The following is a 14,343-nucleotide window of genomic DNA, read 5'->3' as shown; positions in this document are numbered from 1 at the left end:
ACTTTTATATACATGTTTGAAGGTTTGGGAAGATATCAATGTGTAAGGGTTTATAAAAATACAGTTTTCTGCTGCTTCAACCGGTCTCAGCTGTAACTTCAGCTCAGGTCTTATCAAAATAAACCTCCACTGCAAATTGGGAGTGATAAATTTTCCATGATTTTGGTTTGTGAGGATTGTCCAGTTGATTTCTTTGTAGGTACAGCCTAGGGTGGGTCGGGGGGAAGAGAAGCACCATGCATTAGGTTTCACTTTGGAGTTAAAGGAAGAGCCCTACACTAGGGCCCCTTAAGCTCTTTGTGAAGCCTTGACCGCCACATACAGAACCTCAGCCCTTGTGTTTTCTTAGCTGGCTTTCTCCACATCTTTGGCAAAATGCCTTTGTCTTTGGTAGAAAGCCACTAGAGACTAGATGTGTAATAAGACTCGGTAATGGTGCTGGCATTGTGGTGTAGTTGATTAAGCTGCCACCTACAATGTCAGAAAGTACGGTTTCTAGTACCAGCTGCTCCACTTTTGGTCCAGCTTCCTGCTAACATTCCTAGAAAGGCAGCAGGAGATGGCCTTAGTGCTTGGGCCTTAGTGCGTGGAGTTTGTGGTTTCTGCCTGCAGCCTGGCCCAGCCCTGGTCATTGAGACCATTTGGGGAATGAACTAGGGGATGGAAGATGCATATCTCTTTTTCTCTCTTGCCTTTCAAATAAATATATATATTTTAAAAGTAAAACACAAGAACATAATACCATGTTCCCAATGATAAAGTTGATATTGTTGGCTAAACAACATTCTGATAATTATAGAAACTGCTTTACCAAGTAGTATGCAAATTTGAAGGTTACAGAAATGTTCAGAAACTTACATGAAAGTGACCACATAGCTTGTTGCGTCTCCAGTGGGAACACAGAGTTTCAAAGGACAATACTGTAGCCGTCAGGAAGAGCCATTTTTCAGGAATAGCAGCAAGCTCAGCCCTATCCAAGTCTGAGGGACTTTGCTCATGTGATGAGTCAAAGTTTAATGCTTGTATACATCCAGAAATGACTGGATAAAAAGTTTCCATCAGGGCCCTTTCAGATTTGTAGCAGAGTAGGATTGGGTATTGTGAATATCACCTCATGCCACATGCAGTTGTAACCACTTCTGTTGAAACCTGAGGACTTTTAAAACATTTTCTCCTATGATGTTTTGATACTACTTTTTTTTTTTTTTTTTTTACAACGAAATAAGTCCCCATAGTGGAGAACTTCCAGACTCAGAATTGAGTTTCCAGCTCTGGGCAAAAGGTTCTTTGGAACAATACTCTTCAAATGCAATTAATACATGATTTTTTTTTTAAAATAAAAACTCCTGATTGAGTTGTTGAGAATCATGTGTAAACAGGAGACTATTACATTATTTCTTAGCTGTCTTCATAAATACTCACTGAATCTTAAGGTTTTTGTTGTGGACTATGCATGTGCCAAACAACTTTCAGACCAGCTGAACCTCCAGTGGTTATGCTTGACTTTAGGCCAGTTTACTTATGGAGGGCCTGCCGTAACTTGAATTCAAGCTCCTGAGCATGTTCATATGAAGCTTCCCTGGAATTGTCACCACATTCAGGATCTGATGGCAGATCACAGCCCTCTGGCATGGCCTTGAGGTTAAGGCAGCAGTGAGCCTTATATCGTTTTAAAATAATCTCATTGAGTAAGAGCCATGAAGAACGGTAACTTAAAATTTTTTGTTTTACAAATTGAGCTCATAACAACGGGCAAAACAATTGCCATCATGCCTCACACACAGGCACTGAAGATTAAGCTATTTCTATTGGGTTTATATTATATCCATACCTGTTGTTTTGTATGAAAGATGTATGAAACCAAAAGAAAAATGCACATTTGTCATAGTAGTTGGGTAGTTTCTAAAAAGACATGGTTAAAGGGGAAAAAAAAAAGGTTATTTTCACAATAGATTGGCACCAAGAGCTAATTCCTCATGGATTAAAATTTCTTCCTTTATTCCTTTATATATTGATTGCTTCCTTTATTCCTTTATATATTGATTCACCAATTGTACCCATGAAATCATCTACTGTATGATGATTCACATAGAAGACACTAGGGGGCGGCTTTAAGAGACTGCTGTGGCTTCCTCTTCCTGGCAGGAACTTCAGGGATGGAATGGGTTTTTGGCATGGTGGTTAAGGTGTTGTTGGGACGCCTGTACCCTATGTAAGAGGGCCAAGATTCAAGCCCCAGCATGGCTCCTGTTTCTAGCCCCCTGCTAAGGCACACCGTGGAGACAGTAGGTGTTGGCTTAAGTAGTTTGGCTGCTGTTATCCACATATGAGTCCTGCATTTGAATTCCTGGCTCCCAATGTCAGCCTTGCCCAGCTATGGCTATTGTGTGCAATTGAGCAAACCAGCAGATGATCTCTGTCTCTCTGCTTTTAAATAACTTTAAAATGTAAGGGGTTGGTGTTGTGGTGCCGTGAATTGAGCCACTGCTTACAATGCCACCATCTTATATTTCAGTGTTGGTTCAAGTCCAGGCTGCTGCACTTCTGATCTAGCTTTCTGCTAATGTGCCTGGCCCAAGTTCCTGGGAACCTGCCACCCTTGTGGGAGACCTGGCTTTAACTTATGGCTCTCATCTTCAGCCTAGCCCAGCACTAGCTCTTGTGTCTATTTCTGCCTTTCTTTCTGATACCCTGTCTTTTGAATAATATTATAATATAAAGGAAATGCATTTTCTGTGATATTTATAAATGTAGACCATTGGTTTAATTTGATTTGGATAATATGAAATAACCTATCAAGGACTTATGCCTATTTACACCCAAGTGTGTTGTACTGAAATCTTGCAACCTAGGCATCAATTTTAGGTATAAGTTGGAACTTTATCATACCAGAGGCAGGGCTTTTGTTACCCCTGACAAAGTTCTCAGTTCTCTTCCTCCTCCCAGTTCAACATGATTGAAATGTCTGCCCTATGCAGCCACCTCCTAGTTACTACCTCCCTATGAGACAGCTAGACACAGCTGGACACAGCCGGCTTGGCTCACTTCACAAACCCTCATACTCGGTCAGTGTGTACACCTGCTACAGTGATCACTTCTGAGTCACAGTATGACTGTATGGAATTTACACCTTCTAGCTTTAAAACCACCACTAGTTAGACCTCCCCATGGGAAACGTGCTCAGGTTAAATTTTGCACCACAGTAAGGGCAAGTCTGTCTCTATTACTTTCCACCTCCTTGATGATTGCATCTCCTGGACGGCCCACCCCTTTCCTTTTGACCCTAACAAGGTGTACTGGCTTCCTGGGAGTCACCTGCTGTTCACAGGCACTTGTGCCTCAGACTGTCTGCTAAGACAACAAGGTATCTGGTGGAAAGCATACTGTGACCATCTGTGACGACCTCACCTGGAGTCCTGTCAGAACAGGGTTAAAGCTGTTAGCCACCCCCCACCCAGAGAACCCTCAAAGATCAAGATACTGGCAAATGCAACATGTTTCATACGCTCCTTCAAGGAACAGCTACATTGAACAATTAACCATAATTACTGATAATGGTACAAATATCTGAAATTTTTAAGTGTTATCATGTTCAAAGGCTGGATTTACCAGGGCCGCCTGGCCAAGGACCATTACACTATTGCTTCTATTTAGAAAGTAATGTTTGAACAGGCAGTTAGAGCAGCTCCGTTATGGTTTTGTAGGCGGCAAGCAGGCAAGCAGCCAATGTGAGAACTCCAGGTTCCTTGTTTCAACACAGGGAAGGTTTGAATATTTAGGAGATTTTCTTCCCAGCAGGGAGCAAGCAAAGGGTGAAGGAGTGACCAAGAAAGAAATTTTAAGTTGCAGTTACTATTTGTTGGCGGATCTGGTTGGTAATTTCATTGGAAAATGAATTGGGCTATTGAGACTTATAAATTATATGCAGAATAATATTTAGACATAACACTTTATGACTGGTAAGTAATGCACATGATAAATTCAAAGTAATGAAAATGGAAGGCATTTTTGTTCTCAAAGCACATAAGGCTGAATACTATTTATAATAAGTATCAATTCAGAGGAAAATAAAACCTCCTTCACTTTGTAGCAATATATTTTCAAGAAGTAAAAAAAAGTTACCATTACCATGCAGCAAAAATTTCATTTTTTTTAGCATCTTGGTTTTTGTATACTAATTTATATCAATAATTTAGGATTGGGGATAAAAACAAATGAGCTTAATATATGTCAATTGTATGAATTTTTTTAAATGAGAAAAATAGCTTTAAATCATGTATGTTCTTTTTCAAGACCATACATATGATGCTTCTTCCAGGTGAAAGATTTGCATTTTTCATCTCCCTACTTGAGAATTGCAACAACAGACGTTCAAAACCAAAATCATTCTAAAGCCCAAACAAGTGCTACGGAAGAGTACTGTCTTGGTTACTCACCTTTGAGAGAAATCTCATTTTCACATCGTCATAAACAACTGGACAGTTGGACAAGTCAATGATCACTCTGTCCATTTCAATGTCATGAAATATCTGTGAACGAACACATGAATTTCAGAACTAAAATCTAGCTGCTAATGAGATATTTGAAACTGACATTCATGCCCCTTGTTCAGCCTTTCCATATTTATCTAGAACTCTGGTCTCCTAGCCTAGCTATCCCATGTATTAACAAGTGTTAAGCATCTTTTCTATAAAGTTGCAGTTCTATAAATGCCTATAAAATTGTTTCTGAATTATAATGGGACACTGTTGAATTGCAAAATGTCCTTTTTTAAAAATTAAGTTTAGTCAAGTAATGCTATTATTTAGTGTTCGCCACTTAATTTTCATATGTTGGGCCTCTTTTGATAATGCAATAAGAAATTCAGTGTTAGAACTGATACTAGTATTCAAGAAGCAGCACAAAACACTTCATCAGAAAGCATGTGTTTGGGGTGGAATCAATGGCCGTTGTAGGCTACTGGATGGAATGACCAAAGATAGAATTTCTAGAACAAACAATTTTGAAATTATACTAAATTTTTCTTGTGTTAATTGATCACTATGTAATAATGCAGCCACAGTGAGAAAGGTCTGTGCTGGATTCCGTGAAAGAGTAAGGTACAGACTCAATCCTTTCAGGATGCACTTACAAGGAGAAGTAGTCAAGTCAGTGTCAGACTATATGAGGCGGACTGAGTGTGCTGTTAGGAACTGCAGTGGGTGGTACTGATAGAGACGGAGAGGACAATCTTTATCAAGGAGGTGGATTCTGAGTTGAGCACGGAAGGGTTCGGATAATTGAACGAGGACACCAAAGACAGAATCTAGTGCACACATGGGGACCATCATGAGGAGAAGGAAGGGAGAAGACAGACAAAAGCATGACACAGAGATTAGAACTGTATTCTAAGAACCAGAGGTGATGGTGACCTGACCTACTTGGAATGGAGCCTGCAGCTTGGTTACTGATGGAAATCAGCTCAGGTCTGGTAGGTTTATCATAGCTTGAGAGCTCAAGAGCCATGGAAATAAAAGTGAAGTTGCCAGAGAATATGGTGGTGGGTGTCTGGTATGATAAAGTGCCCTAACCGCTAACATGTGTTGATAGTTATTTGGTAATTTATAGCTAACAAAGTAATTTCACATTTATTACATAATTTGATTTTCATTACACTTGAAAGGTGATCTTTATTTAATAGATAAGAATGTTGAATTGAAGATGTTAGCTGGCACTGTGCATGGACACATGACGTTCTTTTGCTCTACCTACAGCTCTTCATAATGGGAGCACTATTTTAGGATGCATGTTGTAGAACTCTACAGCCTGTGTTGTGTAAGAAGAGAAACAAGGCCAGGAAACTATTGTAGAAAGCTAGGCATGAGCAAATAAGGTCTTAGAACATGAAGGAAGTGAGAGTGGAGAACATTTGTAAAGGGATGATTAGCAGAAATTGGTGACTAATTAGACGTGGGTGGGGCAGGGCCAGGCAACGGGAGATTCAAGGATACTAGCACATCTTAAGACCCAAGTGCAAGAATGATGTTGCCATCTGCAGAAGCAGAGGAAAAGCTCTGTTTGATCAATTCGGATTTGATTACTGTATTTGAATTGCTGGAGAAAAGACTGTCCATTTCGTGGTACTTTCATCTAGCAACAGAGTGTGCTCAGAAATATCTATTCTGTGAGTGAGTGAGCAAATGGTAGATTAAAGAAGGGAAATGGCTGAGTGTGACCAAGAATGCAACATTTAAGAAATGAGAAGAGATGGCAAGTATCAGGCCCAGGTAAATTCCCTCAGCTAAAGGAGACAAAGAAAGAAAAAAAGATCAGGAACAGTGTGGGGAACAGAGGAGTCTGAGACAAAAGCATGGAAGGAATTTTGAAAGTTTACATTTTTTAGACTCATTCATGAAAGAAGCTTTCTTATTGTTCCAGAAAAGTTCTATAAGGAGTCTTTGGCAAAACATCGACTACCAGGTTTCACTGCTTTGGGGAAAGAGACTCTCCTCCCCATCCCCATCCATATGCTTGCATCTGGGGCACGGCTAAGTTTGCAGATAACTGGCCCCACTCCAGATCTCCTGATTCATGCTTTGGGGCACAACTTAGGAATGTGCATCTTTACAAGCCTGTGGGTGATTTTCACGCACACTACAATTTGAAGATCAGTGCTGTCTAGTAAAAGATAAAATGACCAAGAGGTAGAAATGGCTAATTTTGATGAGAATCTGAAATTAAAATCTTGATAGATTCCTGGGAACATGCTCAGCATTTGTGGATAAGTAAAACATGACGCCATAATTCGAAATGAAATAGATTCTAGAAAATGCTCTGAAAAATTTTTGAACAATGTGGTTAGTTTAGCTCTGGTTTGTATCAAACCCAGGGTCGCCAGGTTGAATGGTGATTACGAAGCAACATAACATGTTTGTGGTGAATGATGGTTTGGGGAGACTAACGTGCTGATTTGACAGTGTTAAAACAGACATCAGAATTTTCAGTTCACATGCTTTTCTCTTACCTTGCAATTTTTGGAAGAACATGAATAAATTAATTTTTGCTTTGTGAGCACTTGAACATTTAGGTCACTTCCATCACCTTTTCCAACACCTGTGTGAAAGTAAAAAGATAGGCTAGTTACAGCAAAGATCAAAATATCTTGCCAATTAACATACAGATGGAAAAGAGAAAAAAACTATTATAATCAGCACTGCACCAGTCAACATTTGCATTTTGTTATTGAAAGACTAGGCTTCAAACCCAGTTTTGTCTCCTAAAGCAGAATTTTCAAGATGAAGGAATGAACGAAAGGAAAGAAAGACAAAGGGAGAGAGGGAAGGAGGGAGAGAATGAGAGGGGAATAGAGAAGAAGGAGAGAACAAAGAGAAAAACACGTATCGTTTCCAAGACCTAAAATCTCGTCACATCAGTGTCCCCCCCCCCAAAAAAAGCTCTACAAGGAATGACTTGCAATCTTTGTAGCACGTGTTGATCTCTTCAGAGTCCTAATCGCAATGTTTCCCAATAATAGGGCCTGCATTCCTTATGCTCTACTCTAAGTCCAAAGCCTAATGCAATCTCTATGAAAATAGAGTAGCTATACCTAAACATTCCTGTGGTGTTCAGTAGATATTTATAGACAGATGTTTCACTTTTTCATTCAATTGGTCCACTTTCTTTAGCATTTCCTCAAAAACTTGTTTCTGAAATCTCCATTTAGTTTTTATTGCCTTTCATTCAACCCTGTATCACTTAAAATATGAATAGAACTAAGTAATCTCATAAAGTTATACAGTAATCATGCTTTAATTTTCATTCTTTTATTTTCATTGTATTTGAAAGGCAGGTTGATACAAGATGCAGAGAAATCATCCATTTGCTCATTGACTAGCTCCCTAGTGGCCACAGCAGACAGGAGTGGGCTGGGCTGGGCCAAAGCCAAGAGCTCCTGAACTCAATCCAGGCTTTGCACGTGTGTGGCAGAGCCTCAGGTACTTCAGCTATCTCCTGCTGTAGCAGAAAATTGCCCAAGCTCTTGAGTTTCTGAATCCATGTGAAAGATCTGGAAGAAGCTCCTGGCTTCAGTCTAGCCCAGCCCTGGCCACTATGGGCATCTGGGAAGTGAACCAACTGGTGGATGGAAAATGACTCACGTTCTCACTTTTTCTCTCTGTAATTATGCCTTTCAGATAAATTTTTAAAATCTTACAAAATAAAAAGTATGTCTCCATCCAACTTTGTATGAAACCTCAGAAGGCTGACAATCCCAAGCATCTGGCTCCATGGCACCTGTGCTGTCTGGTACCTGGCAACTCCTTGGTGTGGGTGGCTCAGTGGGTCTTATTTTAAGGGATTCAAGAAATATCACCCTGTGCTGCCTCTGGCAGTGGGACGGTGAGGTCCCATCCCCTCCACTCTGAGACATTCCTGCTTTTCCACCTCCCCTAAAACTGTGCTGTGCAGGATGATATAGACAAAAATGTGGGATTTCAGGCCAGTTCCCCTCCCTCCATACTTTCTTTTCTTTTTCAGGTCGTAAAAAATAGGCAATCTGAGCAATTTCTTTGCTTTCCTGTTAATAGTAGATGCCAACTCCAGCTTTGTCTCCTTGTGTTCTGGAAATGGATAAAGAGTTCTGAAGTTGGCCAGAATTTTTACTATTACTAATACTACTAATAATAGCACGTGGCTCACAAACTGCTACAGCTCTGCTTTCTGTAAGTTCTACATTTTCTCACAGATCAGGTGAGGCGGGGGCAACTTCCTCACAGGAAGCTCTCCTTGGCCACCAACAGTACAATCAGCTCTTTATACATGTACTTCACTCTGCCCTCTGCTGACCACTCAAGGCCCCCTTAAGGGCAGAGAGGACACTAGCACAGGTTCTGGACCCAACCAGGTCCTCAGGTCCATGGCAAGAGGGAAAAGAAAATCATATTTGCTTTTCAAGTATTCAAGACAGTTTGATGGAGTGCTGGCGGGAGGAGGCAGGGGAGAAAAGAAAGGAAAAGACTTGGGTTTTGAGGAACAAGGATCCATAAAAGGAGCAGGAGAGAAGATGATGGCAGGAAGCCTCTGCCAAGATGAACCTTGAATCAGAGATGAGTGTGAGGAAGAAGTGATTTCAAAGGCATTCTAGGCTTTTCTCCCCTGGGTGCAAGAGGCTGAGGCCAGAGGAGCAATGATCACAGCAGGGGAGGGTGCGGTGGCAATGTGGTCATGCGTTGCTAGGCTGGTGGTCAACTACAGGGGGAGGAGTCAAAAAGACAGCTGGGAGTTAGGCTCATTCATACACAGCTGCAAGCAAAACCTTCCCAAAGGCTGGGAATAGTGCTCCCCACCCCCAGCCCAGTTCTTCAATGATACATCAAGCACTTACTGTGAATGGAATAGATAATAATTTTGTTCGGCTTCAGTATTTTTCTTGGAGGGAGATCCCAATGATACACACGTTTCACTTTTTCAAAATATCCAACGTATCTATTCTGCAAAGCAACAGTAAGTTCCACTTATATGGAGATGAGAAGCCAAAAGTCAATGTTCTTATTGTGGGGGGCAGGGCATAGAGCTTGATAAGGGCAGTAAGAAACTATGGAAATACTTATTGGGTGACATTATCTAACTAGATGTTTTTATTTATGTGGCCTCACAACTGAATATCTGCCTTGGGGAGGAAAAAAGTATTACACAAGGGAACCAAAAAGGAGTCAGGTCTTGCATATAGGCTTGTAGATTACAATGTTATCAATGTGTAGATGGTTGGGACTGAGTTAGACAAAGCTCTGTGATGTGGTGGAGAATAGGTCATGGCAAAATGGTCTTTGTGAAAACAAAAGAGGACACCTTGCATCTGTCGGGTAGATTACAGCCCATTCTCTTGTCTCTGCCAGTTAGTGTTCTTTACTTCCACCCCCCACCCCCGCCCCAAGTTCTGTTTTTGCAAGGAAGCTTGCAATTATATTAGCCTCATCCTTTCTGTGACAAGCTGCTCATCACAGCTGTCCTTGAATCTTTCTTCAAGAAATTGAAAAATTCTGCTACTGAACCAGCTAGACCCAGAAGTTCAGAGATTTCCCTATCCACCAGGGAAAAGGACTCATCAAATTAACTACTCTTTCTACCAGAAAGTTCTTAACTGAGGGGTGACTGTAACATGATCAGGAGAAAGGCCCACTGTGGAGGGTCAGAATGTGATGGTGTACTGAGAATTGTCACCAGACATAAAGGGAATCCTGTGTTGGGGCCTTGCCAGCACAGCTCTCAGATCTGGGATCTGAAGTGAAGTCAGTAGCTATCCTAGTGAATCAGAAGACATTCAGTTGTAGGGTATGGGATGTCAGTTGTGGACAGGGCTACAAGAGAAATGCAGAAGGGAAGACATGTGGGGAAAGTCTTTGAAAGAGCTGCATCAAACGTACCCTTGACTCTTGACACCAGGCTTATGGCAGGAGGACATATGATGTTGATAAGTTGGCAGTCTAAATGTGCTAGAGCATGGAATATGCCACAATACAAAGTATAAGAAAAGTTTGAGGGGCCCGGGGCGATAGTGTAGTGGTTAAAGTCCTCGCCTTGCACATGCTGGGATCCCATATGGGTGCTGGTTCTAATCCCGGCGGCCTCACTTCCCATCCAGCTCCCTGCCTGTGGCCTGGGACAGCAGTGGAGAACGGCCCAAAGCCTTGGGATGCTGCACCCACATGGGAGATCCAGAAAGAAGTTCCTGGCTTTGGACTGACTCAGTTCCAGCTGTTGCGGTCACTTGGGGAGTGAAACATCAGACAGAAGATCTTCCTCTCTGTCTCTCTTCCTCTCTGTATATCCGCCTTTCCAATAAAAATAAACAAATCAACAAATCTTACAAAAAAAGAAAAGGTTTGAGAAATCAAATTGTAGAAGATACTGAGAACCAGGTTACAGCACAGTGTTTTGCCATTGGCAACAGGGAGGAATCATAGACTGAGCACAGGAATGACATGTTGGTGTATTTTAGCCTAGGGTCTATGTCTATCTTCGTTGTGTTGGTGGTGGCTGGTTGGTTGGTTGGGGGTGGCTGGTTTGGCTTAGGTGTGAGAGAAAAGTATTAGAGGATAAGGCTGAATCCTTGCATTCCTTCCCAAGATCTAGGGGAAGCAGCTATAGTATTCTGCTATCAAAGACCGGGGTACCTGAATATTTAGCTACCATCACTTCATGCAAAGATAACCTCTCATTCATAGGCATATTCCCAGCTACCTAAGAATTCTCCAAGAGCTCTCACTTTGGTTTGAGGGAAACAATACAAAAGAGAATGGGTGCTCAGCATGGATTACAATGGGCTTCAGAGTTTGATTTAGCGTTGGTGTCAGAGTTTACGTTTTCTGAACTTCATTATCACAATCTGTAAAATGGGATATATTTAACCCTACTCATAGAGTAAATAAGAATATTAAATGAGATAGTGAGTATAAAACTTCAGCATGGCTCAACAAGGTCTCCACTGTTGTAATTCCATAGGATAAATGTCCTGATTCTGCAATAAACAAGTCACAGGAATAAAAATGAGGGGATGCTATAAACTGAAACGGACTTAAGAGACACAGCAACTGAATAAAATGTGTGGACCTTGTTTGGATCTCAACTAAAGCAAAGTAAATTTTCAAAGATGCTCAGACAATTGTGAAAAATCAAAAAAATAAAATAGAAACTTAAAATTATTATTAGGATTTTATAATGTGACAAATGATGCTAAAACTTTGGATTTTTCTTCAGATCTTAGATTAGATGTTATACCAAAATATTTGTAGGATAAAATGATCTGGTGGCTCAAATTTCCTTTAGAATAACTTAGGGTTAGAAGGAGAAAGTAGAATGTAGGGTTGGGGAATTTGACTAGAGGAGGGAATTAATTGAACATGATAGGTCGATTATTGGATTAAGTGATTATTGAGGGGTTGGTTATATAATTCTTTGTGTGTGTGTGTGTGTGTGTGTGTGTGTGTGTGTGTGTACGTCTGAACATTTCCATAAAGAGCAGGAACAAATTCAGCAATATCCACATTAATGTTCTGAGAATTAAATGAGATACTTATAAGTACAGTCATGATTAGTAGCTTTTGAAAAACGTTTCTTTTCCCTTTTCTTTCTCTTTTACTATGTAGCTTCTCCCTCTGCCTTCCCTTCCACTCCTACAGGCAAATCATCCAGAAACAGTTTCTGTGATGTTCTGTGAGGGCTGAATTGCCCTGCTACTATAGCTTGTGAAAGACTCAGTTCCTCTCTATAGGGGAACTCAAAGGCTACTGGCTTTAGGTAACCTTCAGGGATCTGGCATTGTAGAAAAGCAATCAACTCCTTCACTCTGTAAACCACTACAAATATGAAGTGGTGAGCTGGATGCTCTACGGGGAGGATGCAGTGCTCCCCAACCGTGGGCAGTAACTGAGGAACAGCCCTCCACCTTGGAGAGCAGCTCAAGTCTACTGCAAGACACTTGAGTGCCACCATCTGATTCCAAATGATACCGGTATTAGGGTGTGATCCTAACCTGCTTCTCCCAAGGAATTCTCACCCTTTAAAAAGAAAACTTACTTGAGAAGGAGTTTCTACTCCTTGATATTTAGTGCTACTGGTTTGATCAGTTCGCCGACGTCCAAAGAAAGACAGACTATCCTACAGAGAAAAGAACAACATGACCACGGCTAATCTTCATCCTCCCCATTCCCATAGTAGATATTTTTTAAGCTTCTAAGGACACATCACTTCTTTTAGGGAGAGTTCTTTGAGTTAATCATGGTATTTAAAGGGCCACACATCAAAGATTTTTTTTTCTGTCATTCATAGATTATTAGGGGCATGGAATCTCAGAGCTGGAAAACTTTTAGGACTACCTGGTCCAACTCTTCCTACCCCTCCAATAGAAAAATGAGAAGACCAAGACCAAGGAAACCAGGCAACCTGCTGTGGAGAGCATGTGGGCCGTTAGAGAAAGCACCAGTCTCTGGCCCTCACTCGAACCCTGGAGCATGACTTTCATTAAAAAAAAAAAAACACTATAATTCATGTTAATAAATCTAGGAAATATACACATATGCTCCCATGAAATATTGATATTTTCTCATCTACTCTAGTCCATTTTAGTAAGGAAATATTCCTCAGTAAGTTGCTTTTACAACTCACCGAAAAATAAGGATTCATAACTTAAACAGGGTCTTAGAACACCTACTTTGAAAACATGTGTATCTAAAATTATAAAGTCAGTCATGGCAAGATTAAAGTGTTGGTTGATGCGTGTAACCCTCACCTTTGCTTCTCTCGACCACAGATCAACGGACTTGAGCTGCTGGAGGGATGTGCTTAAAGGGCAGCTCCCCAGCAATGCTACAGCAGAACGATGACTGGGAACCCTGCTTCCAGATATGGGGACAGCTTGCCTTGTCTTCTCAGCCATTTTCAGATGTCACAGACATCATGCATATTGAGTCTGCACAAATAATAACTAGCTCACGAGAAGCTCTCTTCTGACTGGGAAAGCAATGCCTGCTATTTATATTTAGCAATTTCAAGGATAGGTCCTTTGGAGAACTCATCTAATCAACCTTGAGATTTTCTCCATGAGAGAGGAACAAGTCTCCTGTTCCTTTACTGGTGTTAAGTCAAATGCCTTGGTTCCTTGGCTGTATTTGCACCTCTCCTTAATCTTGCTCCTACTGGGTCTTCCCTCTAATTAAAATATTAATAGCAGCAGTCTAGCAGCCAAAGTCTTTGCCTAGCACGCTCCAGGATCTCATAGGGGAGCTTGTTCATGTCCCCACTGCTCCACTTCTCTTCCAGCTCCCTGCTTGTGGCCTGGGAAAGCAGTCGAGGATAGCCCAAAGCCTTGGCTCCCTGCACCTGTGTGGAGACCCAGAAGAAGCTCCGGGCTCCTGGTTTCAGAACGGCTCAGCACTGGTCATTGCAGATGGAAGATCTTTCTGTCTTTCATATCTCTGTAAATCTGACTTTCCAATAAAAATAAATAAAAATTTTAAAATATTAATACATAATGACTTTTGCATTCTTTTTTTAAAGATTTATTTTTATTGCAAAGTCAGAGATATACAGACAAGAGGAGAGACAGAGAGGAATATCTCCCATCTGACGATTCACTTCCCAAGTGACCACAATGACCGGTGCTGTGCCAATCTGAAGCCAGAAGCCAGAAGCCAGGAACTTCTTCCAGGTCTTCCATGCTGGTGCAGGAACCCAAGGTTTTGGGCCATCCTCGACTGCTTTCCCAGGCCACAGGCAGGGAACTGGATGGGAAGTGGGGCTTTCAGGATCAGAACTAGCGCCCATATGGGATCCTGGTGTATTCAAGGTGAGGACCTTATCCTCTAGGCC

At 41.3% G+C, this 14,343-nt stretch overlaps 1 protein-coding gene across 1 annotated transcript in view; it reads right to left on the bottom strand.

Annotated features, from left to right (window-relative positions):
• Positions 1 to 103: 103 nt before the first annotated feature.
• Positions 104 to 14,343, bottom strand: part of LOC121168049 (phosphatidylinositol 3,4,5-trisphosphate 3-phosphatase TPTE2-like) — a 30,300-nt gene continuing 16,060 nt past the window's right edge. Inside the window, exons 11-16 of the mRNA XM_040997820.1 lie at positions 12,553 to 12,633; positions 9,362 to 9,467; positions 7,004 to 7,092; positions 4,437 to 4,529; positions 1,832 to 1,902; positions 104 to 206 (exon numbers count right to left, since the gene is read on the bottom strand). Of these exons, the coding sequence (XP_040853754.1) occupies positions 104 to 206; positions 1,832 to 1,902; positions 4,437 to 4,529; positions 7,004 to 7,092; positions 9,362 to 9,467; positions 12,553 to 12,633 (543 nt within the window). The remainder of the gene's footprint in view (positions 207 to 1,831; positions 1,903 to 4,436; positions 4,530 to 7,003; positions 7,093 to 9,361; positions 9,468 to 12,552; positions 12,634 to 14,343) is intronic.

This window comes from Ochotona curzoniae, unplaced genomic scaffold (genome assembly GCF_017591425.1).
Source record: "Ochotona curzoniae isolate NIBS_2020 unplaced genomic scaffold, NIBS_Ocur_1.0 patch47, whole genome shotgun sequence".
Lineage (NCBI taxonomy): Eukaryota > Metazoa > Chordata > Mammalia > Lagomorpha > Ochotonidae > Ochotona > Ochotona curzoniae.
This window is presented reverse-complemented; position numbering and strand designations above follow the sequence as displayed.